The 19,989-nt window shown below is 42.4% G+C and overlaps 1 protein-coding gene across 1 annotated transcript in view; it reads left to right on the top strand.

Annotated features, from left to right (window-relative positions):
• Positions 1–4,200: 4,200 nt before the first annotated feature.
• Positions 4,201–19,989, top strand: part of lhx4 (LIM homeobox 4) — an 84,008-nt gene continuing 68,219 nt past the window's right edge. The window contains exons 1-2 of the mRNA XM_072274751.1: positions 4,201–4,276; positions 6,348–6,519. Of these exons, the coding sequence (XP_072130852.1) occupies positions 4,201–4,276; positions 6,348–6,519 (248 nt within the window). The remainder of the gene's footprint in view (positions 4,277–6,347; positions 6,520–19,989) is intronic.

Genomic DNA, 19,989 nt, shown 5'->3' with positions numbered 1-19,989 from the left:
TTTGTCCTGCCGCATTGCGTATTTTATTGGCAACTATCTCTCCACGGCATACCAATTGTGGGGTAATGTTAGCTCATCTCAGTTCGCTCTGTTTAACCAAAATGTAAATGAAACTGAATACCTCTGCATAATGTTCCTTAATTTTCTGGATTCATCCTTATTATCCGAGATATATTTTGCCCACTCGCGCTGTGAGCGTTTCTTAAACTAGAATAGTTAATGGGCAAGCGTTGGGACAATCCAAAAAATTGAGAATTAAAATGACTCATGCTGACGCGTATGACAAGAAGGTGGAATGTGGGATTAAATTAAGACAATCGAAGAAAAGCAATGTTGACTGAACTGAAAAAGGAACCGGAGACTGGATTACAGAAGAGATTGTTACCGGGTGTACTGTGCTCGCCAATGGTCGAGGAGACTTGTGGTGTGGAATTAAAGATACCAGCAGAAACGTAAGGGGTAGGTAGGGAGGAAGTGTTTTCAATGATAGAAGACATTTGCAGTTTGATTGCAGATATCACATTGGATTGGATTGGCCATGAGATTCGAAGTTGAAAGATGTAACAGAGGAAGGATGATGCTTGGAATATACTAGGGCATATGATAAACATTCGACCAATCGTTCCGTTGTCTGTGGGGAGCCTGCACGTTGTGATGGTGTGAGTGGTTAAACTGCACCACCTCCATGCTCTAGCCCTGTGCCCCAGCAGGCTATAGGTCTTCAAATGGTCCTCCGTGCATCTATTAACTGTTAAAGATCTCTATCTCTGTCATCTTTCGGATGATTTCCAGACCCCCAATTGTACTTTGGGTGAAAAACTATAATTCCCCAGTTGACCCCTAATCCTTTGGCCAAGTACTTTAAATTTAATCCGTAATTAGCTTTCGTTCATCCCGTCAGTCACCCATTCTCACTCGACCTAGACCAATCCAAATCAAAAATTATTCTCCCCACGTTTTCATCAAATCCCACCCGATTCGACCGCTCACTTAACACCAATCCAAATATTTCTGAGATATGAGAAACCCACGCTGTCACAACGTCCAAACTCCACACTGAGAGCACCTGATGTCTCTGGTGCTGCGAAACAGCAACTCTACCACTGCGCCACTGTGCCGCCCAAAAGTTGGGTGGGAATTACAGATCTTACCAGACAGGATCTGAGCTAGAACCTCACAGTGGTCTTCTGGTGGGCGAAACAAACCTTAAATAGAAGGCAAATCATTTCAACCCAGCAGCACGAAATTAGTAACGCAATCAGAGCTGTCCAACTGCATTTTGCAGCTTTAAAGGCAATGAAATTTCTGCTATTACTCGAACTCTCTCTGAACATTATATTCTTCTCAGTGTTGATAACTTAATTATTAAACACGTGCCTGGGTTGATACAAACCAGTGCAATACCTATCCGGATACTGTAAAGGAATATAAATCAAGTACAATATCTTAATTTGTAAAGTATTTCTCGGTAATGTCTGCAGGTACTGTTAATGCGGCATGTACTGTATAATCTCGCAGTAGTAATTGTCCGGGTGTGCCGGATTATATTGTTTATGTGGATAGCCAAAATAAATGGACCCTATCATGCTCTGATAGCAAAGCACAATCTTATCTTTTTGAAATATTTGAATTTGTAAGTGGTCTCAACTTTTACAGTTTTTAACAAGGAATAAATCTGAGAATTTACATCCAAATAGCAAATCAATTTATTACCATTACTATCCATTGTAAATATCTATGCTTTCTTTAATGTGCAAAAAATCAGAAGACGATTAGCACAATGTTTAATAAAATGGACCTCGGTGAAGTAGTGAGACGTTGGGACAATGGAGTGAATGATTTTCCAGATTGATAGGGAGTTTTGGGGGGGGGGATATAGAGATTGAGAAGAAGGAAATGCCGGTATGTGGAGCCTATAGCAGATCAAAGGGTGGCTTATTGCAGTGGAACGGAGGATCGGAGGTTGCACAAGAGATGCGAAAGATGATTGTTGGGAGGACTGAGTAGTGGTGAATGGGAAGTCCGGGGTATGTTGCAGATATTGGTAAAGGGACGTTGAAAGAATGTATATAAGCGGAGATGGGCGTGACAAGTGATCTGTATTTGGAGCTCAGTGGGCTTCAGTCTAATGAATATAAATGCTTACAGTTTGTGGCCGATGGTGGTATAGTTGTTCGGAGATAGCAAAGGCATACACTGGCTTTTGACGTAAGCAGAAGCAGTGTTGCGTAATGTTGCCAAGATGAGCACAGATATGACTTGCCATATAATTCTACAGCACCATGGAAACCGGCTTTTCGGCCCATCTCATCCATGAAGACCAATGTGCCTTCCTGAGCTAGTTCCATTTGCCTACATTGGGCTCACATTTATATAAACCTTTCCGTATATAACCTTACCTGTCCAAATATCTTTTAACGAGTAAATCTGTACTAGTCTGAGCTGCTTCCTTCCACATAACCAGCACACCATTGGAAAAACCTAACCCTCAGGTCCAATTTAAAATTTTCCCTTCTCTCCTTAAACCTATGCCCTCGAGATTTAGACTCTCCTACCTGGGGAAAAAGATCAGCCACCTAATCGGTGATCCTACATGATTTTATAAATCTCGGCTTCCTTTGCTCCGGAGAGAAGTTCCAGCGTATCCAGTATCTTATTATTCAAGCGCCCCAGTCCCAGAAACATCCTTATATTTTTTTTTTTTGCGACGTCGCTATCTTTATCACAGAACTGCGCGGAATATTTCAGGTCGTGTACAGCCAGCCGCAACAAATCTTATACTCATTACCCAGTTTGATGAAGGCGTGAGTATCACCATGTCTACCTGTGCGCCAATTTCAAGCAACTGTGCATTTGTAACCCTGAGTCTCTACAGGTTCCCAGCGATGAACCAATTATGTATCTTTAGCAACATATACAAAATGCTCGAGGAACTCAGCAGGTCAGGCAGCAGCCATGGAAATGAACAGACAGCAGACGTTTTGGGCCGAGACCCTCCTTCAAGACTATATATGTATCTATAGGACCAGATTGTGATCAACAGGGTGTTAAGCCTTCAATGAGGTTCTAGCTGAGACACTGAGCTGCGAGCCAGACTTGATGGCAAGGGCAGAGGCAATGTGCCGGGAGCTTGTATATTGTGAAACTTGGATGGACAAGAGAGGTGCAGCAGATCCGGATAGAGATTAATACAATCACGATGCTTATGAAAGTGGAGCTCATGCCTTCGGACCAACAACAACCCTAAGCAGTGACATCTCCAAAGATGTTTCACAACTGGATCATTAAAGAACAAAAGAAACATTAAAACATTCAATTAAGCATGACAAGAGGCAGCACGGGGCAGAACTTTACGGCTGCTGGAAAGGTGGAGAATCTGGAAAATGTGAAGAAGGTATCTCAGGGCTAACTTGGCCAAGAGTGGACAAACAAGGAGTACACGTGAACGGCCTGGAGTGGAAGAAGACGGGACAGTCAAATGTCGATACCACGGAAGTAAACCATAGGAATAAGGAAAGAGATCACTGTCATAGATATTTCTGCCACAATTGGATCGGCAGTGCTGCTGCCTTCTAGGCTGGTGGAATTTAACTATTTGGTCAGTCCAGTGACTGTTAAAACCAGGGGGAAAAAAGTGGCGTTAGATCAGACTGACAGTATTCAGAACATAAAACTCGATTCTACACGGTACAAACATTGGATGATGGGCGCGGGTCTGCTACCTGCTTTTGCCACAACCATAAATACAGGGCCATGCTTTCTGTGCCAAAATTCGGGAGTGGAATCTTATGGTGCGTCGAAGTATACTGCGGCTTTAATTAGTTCCACTGAGTGAAAGGAACCCGAGGTGGTGCATTGATTATAATGACGCACCTATTTATGGAGATCCCGCCCATCTAAGCCCAATTATCTCCGCTTATGGCAAAGTCGCGCCTCCAAAGGGGGCATCCTCAGTGCCTGATTGGCAGGTGGGAGTCGGTGATGTCATGAAGTGTTGGACTGACTGTATGATAGCGATCTTGGATGTGTCAGTGAGTAGGGAATCCCGCATCAGCCCCAGCGACCGAGGCAGTAGATATATTTATTAATATCTACACGGATCGGCGTGCAACACGGGCCGGAGTTATATAGTGTACATTTATTTTATTGTATGTATTTTTTCTGTTCTCTGTTGGGGGAGGGGAGAATTTCGGTTTGAGAATGATGCAAAGTGCGGCGGTCGCCACAGAGAGTCCTGGGAAAGGAGTTCAGGAGCTGTTGGGAGTCACAGTGCAACGTAAGGAACCTTTCAAACAAGGACGCTTTCTCCCTCCACTTCGCCACCGTCCTACCTGTCAGTTCCACACATTCCAGAACCAAGCGAGCAGGAGAGTTGGTACTGGGCCAGGGTGGGTGCACGGATTTGGTGGGGACGGGGCGAGTGGGGAAGAGAGGCTAGTAGAAGGATATACCAGAGGGAAAAATGACGAGCGACGAACCGCAAAACAAGCAATTTTAATGTATTTCTAGACTGCGGTGCTAATAAGGCCCAAACGATTGGTCATGATGTCTATTATTGACGGGAAACGTGATACAGATCTGTGCAGTGAAAGGGCGTGAGTTACAACTTTATATTGAGAATGCTGAAAAGGGTGAGAGGTAGTATGGTTTATTTAACTGTGGCTTCCGACCGCATAAATCACCTGTTATTAAGTACGACTTCCAGCGATAGGACTGACAGCGCTCGTGTTGGACCGATAATGTTGCAGCATTAAGGTAGTGCGATTAAGATATACTTACGAGGCTGCGCTCTCCGCACTGTGCAGTCAAGTCGGAGCCAAGTTCAGTCAGGCAACGCCGCAAAAAAAAAGCGTCATATCTGCTGAAGCCGCTAATGGAGTCGGCAAAGAAATATGTTTAACAAGCAGCCAACAGTCAGTGATTGGGGCAGGAGATTTAAAAGGAATGGCGAGGTGCCGAGCCTGTCGGATCCAGATACTGGTACAGCACGAGTAAATTGTCTGAACTGTTTTATCTGTAGGCCTTCTCAGATGTAATATTGTATCACTTAGGCCTTTCTCATATCTTCGGAATGTCATGAGCTATTCCCCATCTGAAAACGGACCTCCTTGAGAAAATCTACCATTATAGGGGGATTCTTATCATTTTTAAGGAATAAGTAAAACAAAATCTCACTGCAGGGTTGCAGGGTATCAGCTGGTTGGGTTTTCAATTACAGGTACCTAGTGGATGGAAATAGGTATTTACTATTTGCTGCCGAAGTTTATCCATTTAACCCTGGATTCCATTGAAAAGGCAACGTTGCTCCCTCGCAATGAGCAGGGCAAGGCAGCAATGTGTTTTTGTTTATGTCAACGCAGTTGCCAACTCTCAGCGGCACCTGTCCCATGTCAACAAAATGGAACAGATTTGGTGTTAGGTTAAACTTATTCAAAGCTCTGGACACTCGTCCATTTGAGAAATGTATAACCAGTTCCGTTATGAAACGCTGAAAACAGTATGTGAAATCTCAAAGCATTTATTTCGGTTAACGCATGTTCTTCCGAAACGATATCCCTGGCGCTGGCCGTACACAGAATGAATACATTGATACAAAGCCATCAAATACTTCCCATTCATAGCGTTGATCCTACTACCGATTTACATCGTTTAGGACCATCTCACCCCTTGTTATTTTAAAATTATAGGAACACAATAGCTGTTGAAGTCCAGGACAATTTATACCTGATTGACACTCTATTTAAGCGTGGGGGAGTTAGGAATGAACTACCGGACATTGTAAACACCTTTATTCTCGCGTTCAGGATTAATGGAGGCATATCCTGCATTTTTTCCTCTTTTCATTTCTCATTGAATCTTCATGTCCTTTGCTCTGTATATTTGAAAGCATTTTATATATAACATGCTGCACTGTATGTTTAATTGCTGTAAGTTTATAATTAAAATACTTAAATTAGAAATTGCAACAGCGAAGTATTTCAGAGGGTTGAACATAGTCTCGATATTATTGTACTTCCACGCCAACATTATTCTGTTCGTTCGCTGACTTTCTTAAATCAGAAGCCAAGTATACCTTTATTCTATAGTTCAGACCAGCTTTTTAATTGTAACCATTGAATACAGAAATTTCGCTTGAAAATCTATATAGCTATTTTACGGTCTATTTGGTTGACTGTGGTCTTCTTGCAAAAATGTTTATTATTTTACGCTAAGGCATCTTTACACCTGAGTGTTTTAGGTTTATGCATTCCCACTTGTTTTCTCCCCGATCCGGCATTTGATTCATCCCACTCGCACAGCTTCTGAATCTCTTTCGGCTTGTTGAATTCTCTCCCTCTGCTTTGTAGAGATCCCGCTGTGTGCCGGCTGCAATCAGCACATACTGGATAAGTTCATCCTGAAGGTCCTGGAACGATCTTGGCACAGCAAGTGCCTGAAATGTGCCGACTGTCAAGTCCAGCTGGCCGACAAGTGCTTCTCCAGGGCTGGCAACGTCTATTGCAAGGAAGACTTCTTCAAGTGAGTCACACTTGGGTTTACAAATGGGTAAGGGAAGGAATGGTTTCAGTCCTGCATGGTTTGGGGGAAGGGGGTGGAGAAACCAATGTAATAAACAGCAGTGTCCGCCTCCGCCACAGCCGCGGGATTGTCCGTGCCCTCCTCCTTCAGGAGAAACAAGTCATGCCCACTTTCATACATGGCACTTTCCATGCCCTAAAGCACCGCGGGTTACGGAGTTCGTGATTAGTAACAAAACAAACAGCGCGATTTTAACAAACAACGTCCTGGTTTAAATATCACCTCTACATTATTGCTGGATCAGGCAAAGTTATTATTGTTCATTTACGGTAGTGATGCCCAGGGGCACTCGTCGTGATACCTGATATTCCTGCCACCAGACCCACCCCATTGACTCGTTAGTCGCTACTTAGAAATATGGATAATTGTCCTTTTAAACCCACGCACCAATCTTGTTTCAAACACGCCCTTACTTTGATCGCAGCGGCGTGGTTTCATACGACTTTTCCAGTGTTAGCGCCGGTTGTAAAGAAGGTGCCAGTAATTGTTTTAAAGAGTAGAAAATGTCGGGAAAATTCAGCAGGTCAGGCAGCATCCGTGCGCCGACAGAAACAAATGGTCTTCATCCCTTAGAAATTCTGCTGTTCTAAATTTGAATCACTATTTGAATATTTTAAAAATGCCAAAATAGATATTGATCCTTGTGTTTATAGTGAGGAGCCCTGTTGCAAGCATGCTTCGGATCAAAGCAGCGTAGTTGTTCCTGGGGCAAATCGCACCAGTTTGCAATTATAGTCAGTAACAGTGATGTGTGTGTGTGGGCGACATTCTGCTTCGTGTAAATTCGTTCAGTTGGAAAACCCGAAACAAAACATCAAGAATGGTGTTAGATGGGATAGTTAAGGAGGGGCGGGTTTGGTTAAACAACCCACAACAAAGGGGGCGGAATATGACCTGTCAGAGCGAAAGAAGGGCTTTCTTCTTCCGTGGTATGAGCAAGATTTGTGAATAGTTAAGACTGGAGTTAGCATGCAGGGGAGCCACAAAGAGAGAGCAACTGGCACTTCTTGAGGCGGAGATTCTGTTTGTTACATTACAAATGGTTATGAGATGCTTTGTGTTAATATTTCCAGACCAGTCGTACAAATATTATGAAGACAATTGTGTAAATATTCTGTGCCTAGAATTTAGTGCAATCAACCATTAGTTTAAGGGAGTAATCGGTTGAGTCTGGGGTCCCTCGTCCTCCTCTGGGCCTTCTCTAATGTTGGCTGTTGCTGGAGGGACACTGCCGGGCCAAACAGTAGATATACTTGTCGTTGTGGCACAATTAACCTCCCGTAAATAAAGACTGTAGTAGATTTGCAAGCCTGCCGCCTTTATCCTTAGCGAGGAAGCACCGAAACCGGGCTGAGTGCTTGAGAGATAATGGTCGCAGGCTGCCTGTTAATGTTTTAGCCTTGGCAGAAGTTACTTCGTGCATGGCCACATACCTAGAATTGAATTAATATTTCTGCTAGAATACAACAGTTCATTGTACTGGACACGTGCTTTACTGTAAGTGATATTGCAATAAAGTAAACACGCAGAAAGTAACAGATATACACGTCGATATAGTAATGTATATAGATATAAAGATTACATTATAGTTTAGATTTCTGTCTTCAAATGCAGCTAGCTGTATTTAGGCGATCTGTTTATAAAATAAGGAAACATATCGCGCATTGTGAGTGTGTGGAAGAAACAAAGCGTCCAATGTTAATAAAAGAAAGGCGTTCATGGCATCGAAGATCCGAAAAAACGAACGAAAAAAAAATGTTAGCAGATGCTTAAGAAGCGTAGTGATTTTTACAGCGGGACCCCTATGTTAGGAATTGCTGTGTACAAACACATTCCTTCAATTTGCAGTTAATGCAACCATTTATAAAATTCTGTGATTGCTGGGTTTGTTTTTTACAAGTGAAGTTGCACTAGCCGTTCTGGAGTTCTCTTTTTTTGTCCTCTCTCTGTCTCTCTCCTCTTTCTTTCTCCAATGCTTTATGTTGACCCAAATACTGAAGATTAACTTCTGCGTGTTTGCCACCGTATTACACCGAAAATCCGAGCCTTTAATCACCTCGTGAAACAACATCTGTTCACACTCATCGAAGCCCAAAATGCCGACCTCTGGTTGAGATTGTGCGCAATAATGTGCATGTAAAATAAGTACATGTTTTACAAGCGCGCGTTGTAAATTAACATACGCAGTTTACCCGTAAATAGGGCCAGGATTCATAGACCATTCTTTCCACTTAAAATGAACGGAAGAGAAGTCGGTACATTGAATTTCCAGCATCGGCAGAATCCCTGTTGTTTACATTGTCAAACCTTTGTTTAAGTCATTGTCGGTATTTATGCAGATTTTGTGGTTTCTTTACAGACCGTTAAGGGGTTTGAAACAGGACTGCTCTGTAATTCGGAATGTTGCATTATAGAGTTTAATTTGGAATGTTTTAAAATCGAAATGATTATTAAATTTGGCAAGTTGTGGTAAACCTGGGTGTTTTGCAACTATTGTTAAACTAGCACAGAGAATTATATTATTTCACTTTACCTGACCGCTAAATTGCACGCATCTTTAATAGGTCGTGGTGTCAGATCATTGTTTACAATTGGAATGTTAAGCGATCTGAGTTTGAGTTTTAATTGGCTTTCACGGTCAAATCTTGTGTTAGCAGAAATGGCTTTCCGAAGCACACCCGCTTGACGCGATTAGATACTAGAAACATTTTGGTTAATTTAACATGAAGAACTAAAAGCCTTGCGTTTAACTGCTAAGCGAACGAAAATATAGAGGTTGCAATCTGAAGTAACTACTATATACTGTACTTTTTAAATTCAAATTGTGCCTTTATTCGCTAATTTCCAACCAGAATTATATATAGTTCGTTCCGCACTGAAGTCAGGAGACCTGCCGCCCGACATTTCTCCTCTGAACCAAATAGCATAAGCACACTCTTGATTTTTTTAATAAATCAGAACAAAAGTAAATCTAATGCTTGTATCTCGGATGATAAAATAAAACGAATTTATATTCATGTTATTTTTCTGCCGAGTTTCAACTGCTTGTAACTGATAATGGATTCAAAAGAACCTGAGAGAGAAAATTAAACAAGCTGTGACTTTGTTGAATTGACAGCAGGCACGCGAAGCCCGGCAGATATGAAGGTTTGACAATCAGATATTATCTGGTTAGAGTGATTGAAAAACCCGTATTTCCGTCAAATGAAACACCACTAACTCTACTGAATGTCCCTTCTAGCATAGATTCTCAGTTAGGATGAAACTTTGAAATGAAAGAGGAGGACTGGTAAATGTGCAGGTACAATGCAAAGTGGACAACATGTGAGCCGCACGAGAGGCGTGAACTGTGGGCAAGATTAGATGGGTGAACCGTGTTGGATTGTAGTGTTACTGGGGTTCAGTGTAAAATGGTTGTTTCTAAGGTTGAGTTTCACGTGAACATATTTTGTTATTCACACTTGTGCTCAGCCAAATTTCTTCTGAACTCGCTTCCAAACTCTATTGGTCCTTTCTGTAAATAAAATTCCTTCTGCCAAGCCGCCCTGATCTCGCCAACCTATTCAGAATCGGAACACCAGCTATCTCCCCGGGCCGAGAGCGGCTTCCCGTTGAATCCTGAAACTTCTCAGAAAAATTGAACATGTAATCATTCGAAACACATTTAAAAATAACAGTGAAAAAATTGAGCGTCTTCCTCATTTTAAATAAGCCTCGTGGATTTGAATTTCCAAGCTCCTCTATAGATACAAGACCAACGAGCGTGTGCACTGAGAATGCGAGTTATATTTACCGCAGTTGGTCTGACCCATACGACACTCGTCGGTCGTTGAACAGCTATCGAGAGCATCGCTGCTCTTCACAAATATCTCCTAGCAAAGCTCAGGAAATAGTGCATGCCATTTAAGTGAACTGATAATAAATACCTTTGCTTTAACGATCTTGAAAACAACTGGTCCATTTATTTTTATGTGTTCTTTCCCAAGTTGGAGAATGATAACTTGTTTTTCTTCACACCAGTTCTTCAGGTTCGCAGGACCTTCTTTTATATAAACACTTCAAAATAGCAAAGGCTGAATACAGATCGTGTGTGTGTGTGTGGTGCTGTTGCTGAATTTACGGGATATAACAGTGCAAGAAACGATCTGGAATGAAGGCCAGAGTGGAATCGCACCTGGATTCTTACTTATTTCAGATATTTTCTTGGGAACCTAGTCCACTACTCTCGCCCTTTCACCAGCTCGGATTACACCGCGGCTGTGGCTCGAAATCTACGCTGTCGGAGTCGAGTACCCTTTCCTTAAACTCTGCGTCGTCTCTTTGCTGCTGGCTGCGCGTTCACGTGCAGCTCAACACACACTTTACCTGGAAATCAGGGTTTAGGGCTTAACCTGAGTCCGGGGGCAAGTGAACAGCGACTAATCGAAACCACGCAGAGATGAGTTCAAACAAATGTCGTATTCGTTGTGATGATAATGTGGAAGTGCCTGGGCGGAGAGGAAACATTGCAAAGGCCCCGATGTCCAGTGTTTTTGTTTTTGTCCAGTGAATCATTTATTTTGGGGAAATGATGAGATTGTGAATATGTCTCTTTATAAAAATAAATGCGGGAATACAAACATTTTAAAAAAGACTACAGATGCTGCACATCTGAATCAAATATAGAAATTTCTCGGCAAGTCGGCCGCATTTGTGGAAAGGCGAGTTAACATTTCAGATGGAAGAGCATTTGCTTTCTTTTTGTTTAATGCAGATAGTTGTAAAACAGTTAGATCAACATGTGTGGTTAAGTAAATACTGGTCCTGTTTTTTGCTAAGTATCTGGCTTTAGACAAAGTTGCATGCAGGATTTCTGAGTCACATGTACTTTTTCTACTTTCGGGCTCTGAGAGTGCGGTATCAGAGCTAATGTCCCCCAAAGCAGGACATAGCGTTTGAAACTAAAAGTAAACTATCAAGATGTTTTAATAAGAGTTGTGACTGGGTTTGGAGGGAATGTAAAGTTGGTAGCTCAAACTCATTCTCATTGAGTTTGAGTTGATGTATTTTGGTTTAAATAGAATCAGGAGTGTGGAGTGGCCACATTATTAGGTACACCTTTACATCTGCTTGTTAATGCAAATATCTGATCAGCCAATCATGTGACAGCAACCCAATGCATACAAGCATGTATACGTGTCAAGAAGTTCAGTTGTTGTTCAGACAAACAAGAAATGTGATCTAAGTGACTGTTGCCGTAAAATGCTTGTTGGTGCCAGAGGAGGTGGTTTGAGTATCACAGAAATGCTGATCTCTAGGGATTTTCACACTCAACAGACTATGGAATTTACAGAAAATGGTGCAAAATGCAAAAAAAAATAGCATCCATTGAACAGGGCACAAACAACTTGTTAGTAGGAGAGCTCAGAGGCTAAGCTGACAGGAAAGTGATAGCAATTCAAATAACCACCTGCTACCACATTGGTGTGTAGAAGAGCATCTCTGAATGCAAACACCTAGAACCTTGACGTGGATGGGTTACAGCAGCAGAAGGCTACCAACATACACACTGACCATATTATTTCGTACAGGAGGTACCTAATAAAGTGACCAATGAATGTATGTGGGGCCGCATTTCATAGGATTTTGAAAGCTGTAATTAAGTTTGTGGGATGCAAGTTTTTGTTCTTGATATAGAACAGGCAGTGATGATCCTATATACAACATTTGTATGACCAGCTAACAAGTTTTGAAGAGTATTGGATGGCACAGTGTAAGCAGGATACATATGTTTTGGAGATACCATAAAGTAGATTGACCAAGATGAACATATGGTGAAATACTGGAAAATTAGCATGTTATTTTTGAGACATAATGCATGGCTTTGAATTTATCCAAGATGAGATATAATCAGACTGTTTTTAATAATGATGGGGGCTAAGGCAAGGGGTGACATGTATGAGATCAAATGCAAATTTAGAATAGAGAGTGGAAGCAAGCTCATTACAAGGATACCTGTGAAAATGAGATATACTCTTCGAGGGTTCAGACAGAAGCTGTGTGGGAAATCAAAATTATGTTGGAAAGGGGGAATGACAGGATTGAGAAACAGGAGCCAGATCTGGTCGTGTGTTTTCTCAAGCCTGATCTTCCATTCCAAAAGGACCCATCTAACTGCCTATACTTCAAGGTGGAATTCCTGCTTTATTCCCATGTCAGTTTTTTTTTGGTCCTTCAGTTGCAGTTTTGAATATACCCAGTAACTGAGCAATCACAACCACCCAAAGTAGAAAACTCTAAAGATTTATAACCTTTCTGATTGAAGTTCCTTCTCACCTTATACTGTACCTAAATGGCTGACTACTTCTAAGGGTGTTCTTCAGGGTACAGTCCTAAAAAATAGGTTGAGGGGAACAGTTTAATGAAATCACAACCATTTATGGAAGGTAGCTGTTGGTGTTTAAGGTTCTAATAGCTTGACTTGATGTGTTAAGTTCTCTATGTTTTTATGCTAATTTGCTTAGTTACAGTCTATTTGGGCCATGACCTGACTTACACAATAAATGATGAGCAATTGTTCAGAGGAGGTATTTATTACCACCCTAGGTGATGAGACTCCTGAATCCTCACTCCAGTTGTGCTTCTGATATTGTCAATGCCTTACTAAAATCCATATAGATCACATCCACTGCACTACCCTCATCTATATGCCTGGTCACCTCCTCAAAGAACTCTATCAGGTTTGTTAGACACGATCTGCCCTTCACAAAGCCATGCTGACTATCTCTGATCAGACCATGATTCTCTAAATGCCCATAGATCCTATCTCTAAGAATCTTTTCCAATAGCTTTCCCACCACAGACGTAAGGCTCACTGGTCTATAATTACCCGGACTATCCCTACTACCTTTTTTGAACAAGGGGAAAACATTCGCCTCCCTCCAATCCTCCGGTACCATTCCCGTGGACAACAAGGACATAAAGATCCTAGCCAGAGGCTCAGCAATCTCTTCCCTCACCTCGTGGAGCAGCCTGGGGAATATTCCGTCAGGCCCCAGGGACTTATCCATCCTAATGTATTTTAACAACTCCAACACCTCCTCTCCCTTAATACCAACATGCTCCAGAACATCAACCTCACTCATATTGTCTTCACCATCATCAAGTTCCCTCTCATTAGTGAATACCGAAGAGAAGTATTCATTGAGGACCTCGCTCACTTCCACAGCCTCCAGGCACATCTTCCCACCTTTATCTCTAATCCGTCCTACCTTCACTCCTGTCATCCTTTTTTTCTTCACATAATTGAAGAATGCCTTGGAGTTTTCCTTTACCCTACTCGCCAAGGCCTTCTCATGCCCCCTTCTTGCTCTTCTCAGCCCCTTCTTAAGCTCCTTTCTTGCTTCCCTATATTCCTCAATAGACCCATCTGATCCTTGCTTCCTAAACCTCATGTATGCTGCCTTCTTCCACCTGACTAGATTTTCCACCTCACTTGTCACCCATGGTTCAGTCACCCTACCATTTATTATCTTCCTCACTGGGACAAATTTATCCCTAACATCCTGCAAGAGATCTCTAAACATCGACCACATATCCATAGTACATTTCCCTGCAAAAATATCATCCCAATTGACACCCACAAGTTCTAGCCTTATAGCCTCATAATTTGCCCTTCCCTAATTAAAAATTTTCCTGTCCTCTCTGATTCTATCCTTTTCCATGATAAATGCTGAAGGCCAGGGAGCAGTGGTCACTGTTCCCCAGATGCTCACCCAGTGAGTGATCTGTGACCTGACCCAGTTCATTACCTAGTACTAGATCTAGTATAGCATTCCCCCTAGCCGGCCTGCCTACATATTTTGACAGGGATCCATCCTGGACACACTTAACAAACTCTGCCCCATCTAAACCCTTGGAACTAATCAGGTGCCAATCAATATTAGGGAAGTTAAAGTCACCCACGATATCAACCCTGTTATTTTTGCACCTTTCCAAAATCTGCCTCCCAATCTGCTCTCTGTATGTCTGCTGCTACCTGGGGGCCTATAGAATACCCCCAATAGAGAAACTGCTCCCTTCCTGTTCCTGACTTCCACCCATACTGACTCAAAAGAGGATCCTGCTACATTAACCACCCTTTCTGTAGCTGTAATAGTATCCCTGACCAGTAATGCCACCCCTCCTCCCCTTTTTCCCCACTCTCTATCCCTTTTAGGGCACTGAAATCCAGGAATATTGAGAATCCATTCCTGCCCTGGTGCCAGCCAAGTCTCTGTAATGGCCACTACATCATAATTCCATGTACGTATCCAAGCTCTCAGTTCATCACCTTTATTCCTGATGCATTGAGGTACACACACTTCAGCCCTTCTACCTTACTGTCTTTACACCATTTATTCTGCTTCTCTTTCCTCAAAGCCTCTCTCTATGTTAGATCTGACTTTACTCCATGCACTTCTTTCATTGCTCTATCAGTCTGGGCCCCATCCCCCTTGCAAATTAGTTTAAACCCTCCCGAACCATGCTAGCAAACCTACCTGCAAGGATATTGCTCCCCCTCAGGTTCAGGTGCAACCCATCCAATCTGTACAGGTCCCACCTTCCCCAGAAGAGATCCCAATGATCCAAAAATCTAAAACCCTGCTCCCTGCACCAACTCCTCAGCCACCATTCAACTGCCATCTCCTCCAATTCTTACCATCACTGTCACGTAGCACTGGCAGCAATCCTGAGAACACCACCCTTGAGGTCCTGTTCTTTAGCCTTCTGCCTAGTTCCCGAAACTCACACATCAGGACCTCATCCCTCTTCCTGCCTATGTCATTGGTACAACATGTATCACAACTTCTGGCTGCTTTCCCTCTCGTACCAGGATGTCGTGCACCCGGTCAGAGACATCCCGGACCCTAGCACCCAGGAGGCAACAAACCACGTGGGTGTCCTTCTCACGTCCACAAAATCTCCTGTCTGCTCCCATGACTGTAGAGTCTCCAATGACGACAGCTCTCCTCTTCTCCGTCCCACCCTTCTGCACCACCGGGTCAGACTCAGTGCTGGAGGCCCTGCCACCGTGGCTCACACCTGGTCGGTCGTCCCCACCAACAGTATCCAGGACAGTAAATTTATTATTCAGGGGAATGGCTACAGGGGTGCTCTGCACTACCTGTCTGCTCACCTTCACTTTCCCCCCTCTGACTGTCACCCAATGATCTGCTTCCGACAGCCTAGATGTGACTACCTCCCTGTAGCTCTCATCTATGACTGCCTCATTCTCCCTTATGAGTCAAAGGTCATCCAGCTGCTGCTCCAGATTCCTTGCATGGTCTTCCAGATCACCCAGTCGTATGCACTTCTGGCAGATGTGACTCTGCGGGAGAGGGGCCTTCCCCCAAGTCTGCCACATCTCACACGAGAGGCACATCACCGTCTCAGGAGACATTGTAAAGACTAACTGCGAGCTAGCTTGTCTACCACCTCTTCTCCTCAAAGCTCCACTCCTTCACTGGCCACTTCACTTGAGCTATCCCGCTATTTATCTGTTTGAGCTTTTCAAAATGCTTGGTCACCTGACCTCGATTGCCCAATCAGCCGCTTTCTGCTGAGTCTGAGCTATTCAGATCTTGATTGTCTAATCAACTGCTTTCTGCTGATCTATTCAAATCTTGATTGACTTGATTGCACAGACCAACTGCCAAAACTGCCAGAATCTCTCGAGTCAAAGCCTCAAAGCTCCACTCCTTCACTGGCCCACTCACTCACTGGCCACTTTCCACAGCAAACAGCAAAACATAGATTCAAAAACTATATAATTTTTTAAAAGTGGATTAGTTAAAACATTTTCTTCCACTAAATTTCAAATTGGTAGAAAATTTCAATGCCTTGACAATGAAATAAGAGTAGTTTGCACAAGTGGCGTGGCCTGATTCTCCTGCTCCCAGAAGGCATGAATTTCTGTTAACCATGCCTTCGTTCATCATGTTGTGAGATGCAGTGGTCCTTTCAAAGAAGCATTATATTACATTTTAAAAATCCTGTTTCTTGAAGGAGCTTTTGTTTGGATCTTCCCCATTGTTATTACTCAGGTTTTGGAACTGAACTTGTGTGTACAACAGGCCTCCTGTGTTGTTTGAGGCTGATAGCCATAACCCAGGAACAGTTCTCAATCTGAATGCCTGATGCCACCCTGTTCCCTATTTGCATATGTACTTAATGCCCATTACACTACTGGCATTTAGGGAAGCAAAGAAGGTCCTCCATTTCTGTCTGTCCTTTGCCATCTTCTCTATTGTGCCCCAGGTGTAGTTCAGCTTTCTCATTCTGCCTTTACGGTCTTTGGTCTCTCACATTTCCTCTGCCAATCAATGAAGTGCTGTCTTGATGATGCAGTTGGCCTCTTCACATATTTCCTCATGCGGCCATGTCATCTTGATGACACTGAAGGCGTGAGCCGTGGTTGGGAATCTTTCTTGGCCCGAAAATATGGAGGATCTTCTCAAGGCTCCTAGTGTGGAATAACAGCAGCTTGGGAAGATCACTCTCTGTCCTGTGCCAGCATTCTGACCGTACTTGCATATCCCTGATTTTTTTTTGGTCCACCATTCTGCCTTTAGCTATGTAGGTCCCAAGTTCGTGAATTCCCTTCCCATCCTTTACAATATTTCCAAACCCCTCAACTTTTTTGAATTACTTCTGCTCCACCTCTTTAATGCAGGCACACTTGCTCTGATAAATCTTTATATCTTAAAGTCAACTTTGTTTTGTAATTACCCTTGTGAAGAGCTTTGGATATTTTATTATATTTAAGTATACAAGGTGTTGCAGTTTCCCAACCTGTATTGTATGTAGTGCACACAAGTAATCGAGAGGTTTGTGCTTGCATTTCATTGTAATCAATTTAACTACTATGCCTGTATTTACTCACTATAATTTTATTGTTAACCTTTGACTTGAGCTAAATTTAATCCTATAGCCAGCATGTTGTGAACCTGTCAGTGCTTAAAATTGCCCAACAAACAGCTGAGTGAATTGCTGAGACGGCACAGTTGCTGTAACCAAACTAGTGCTCATTATGGATTGGGGTAATTCTTCAAGGAAGCAGCACAGGAAGTGCACAATTTAAGAATTGGTATTGCTGCAGTTAAATCACGTGAATTCTTGCACAGAGTGGTGCCCAATGTGGAGTTTTATGACTGAGATTATGTGCTGTTCTGTCTTCATTGATGTGAGTTATTAATGTTAGGACAATTGGATTCTTTCGCAACATTGACAATACAAAGTCGGTGGACAGTAACATGAGTTGTTGAACACATGTCAACGTTTAAATGTAATTATTTTAATTTTCTGCTCTGTCTTCTCTGTAATCCAGCCTTTCTTCCACTCTCTTTGTTTTTTTTATATATATCCCACACCGGTTTTGAACAAATCAAATCTTAACCTGGTTATCTCTCAGTCTTCTTACCTCATTGATTATCCTGTTTGTTTTACGTGACTACAGTTGTAGCCGTCCCCCTGTCCTTGTCACCCAGTTGTCCACAGGATAAGCAATAAAATGAGCAAAATAGAGACACAAGGGACTGAATATCTGGGAACCTGGAGCCATGCACAGAACCCTGGAGAAACTCCATGGGTCAGGCCGATGGGTAGAGATTGGTCTCCAGCAGGTGAAGGGCTTCAACTCGAAACTCAATTGCCAATCTTCTTCCATAGACACTCTCTGATCCTCCAGCATTGTGTGTGTGTTGCAACATGAGGAACAACATGTTTTAATAAGTTAGTATACATTTGTAAATCTTAAAACAGGCAATGTGTAACGTATCAGTACATACACTCAGTGATCACATTGTTAGATACCTGGTAAAATGGCCACCGAGTGTCTGTCCATGGTCTTCTGCTGCTGTAGCCCATCCACTTCAAGGTTCAATGTGTTATGTGATCTTCTGCATGCCACTGTTGTAACATGTGGTTATTTGATTTGTTGTCACCTTTCTTTCTCCTGGAACCAGTCTGGCCACACTCCTTTGACCTCTTTCATAAACAAGGCTTTTTTTTGCCCACAAAACTGCCACTCACTGCGTGTTTTGCTTTGTTCGTTTGTCTTTTGCTCCATTCTCTGTAAATCCCAGGAAATCAGCACTTTCTGCAATGCTCAAACCACCCTGTTTGGCACCAACAATCATGCCATGCTGTAGGTCATTTTGGCCATATTTCTTCTCCAGTCTGATGTTTGGACTGAACAACAACTGAACCTCTCGACCTTGTCTGCATGCTTTTATACATTGAGTTGCTGCCACATGATTGGCTGGCTGATTAGATACAGTATTTGAATTAATAAGCAGGTATATAGGTGTACTTAATAAAGTGGCCACTGAGTCTATTTTAAGAAGTGTGTAATTAGATTTCTGCTTCCATAATTCTTAGCCTTGGATTTGTATAAATTTTGATCCTTCCATACGCAGAAACCTGATTTTACATATTTGAACATTTTGGCTAAGTATTGTTAGCAGTGATCTGTACATGTAATATTTTAGTTCTTTATGGTAGTGTGTCACAGTAGATGTACATGTAGCACACTGCTATCTTTCAGGGTGGCTTTACAGTCATGATGTCACTGCCATGTATTAGAGTGCAGGACAATAGAATGTTATGAAGTATATAAATGTATTCTTTCATTGAGTGTAGTAATTTCTGACTGTGTTTCAATATCTTTTGGGGTGCAATGTTTGATGTTCTTACAACATATATGGATATATCTGGGCTCTTCCTACTCCTATTGTACTGGCACACAAATGTACAAGTTGGGTGCAGGAAAAGGGCAGTCGGTCTCTGCAATCTGTATTGTTATTCAGTAAAATAATGGCTGATCTGATTATAATTTCAACTCCACATTTCCATCAACCCACAACAACCTTTCACTACCTTGCTTAACATCAATCCAACTGTCTTAAAAATTCTTAATGACTCTACTTCCACTGTCCTTTGAGAAAGAGAATTCCAGATGGCTAAGGTGCACATTGAGAAAAATAATTGGCCTGGTCTCTGTACTATTTTTGTACAGGGACCCAAGTTCTAGATATTCATACAAGAGGAAGCGTCCTCTCCATATTCACTGTATCAAGACCACTCAGCATCTTTCATACCCAATGACCACTGTTACTCTATGTCCAATGCTTTATCATCTCTTTCTTCATTTCTCCCTCCATTTCGCTTTTTCACACTGCATCACTCATTGCCTCTCTCTTGCCCACTCTTCCTCATCCCTTTTCTCACCCCAGTTTATCTCTCCAATCTCTCCATTTTCTCCTCCACTTTCATTTCCATCCTCTCATCCTCTATATCTCATCTCTCATAGCTGATTCTCACTCACTTGTTTTCCCTTCTTTCCTTGCTCCTCCTACTTCCTTCTCTCTGACTCTGCACACCTTTTACACT

The sequence above is a fragment of the Mobula birostris genome, chromosome 12 (assembly GCF_030028105.1).
Source record: "Mobula birostris isolate sMobBir1 chromosome 12, sMobBir1.hap1, whole genome shotgun sequence".
In the NCBI taxonomy this organism is placed as follows: domain Eukaryota; kingdom Metazoa; phylum Chordata; class Chondrichthyes; order Myliobatiformes; family Myliobatidae; genus Mobula; species Mobula birostris.
This window is presented reverse-complemented; position numbering and strand designations above follow the sequence as displayed.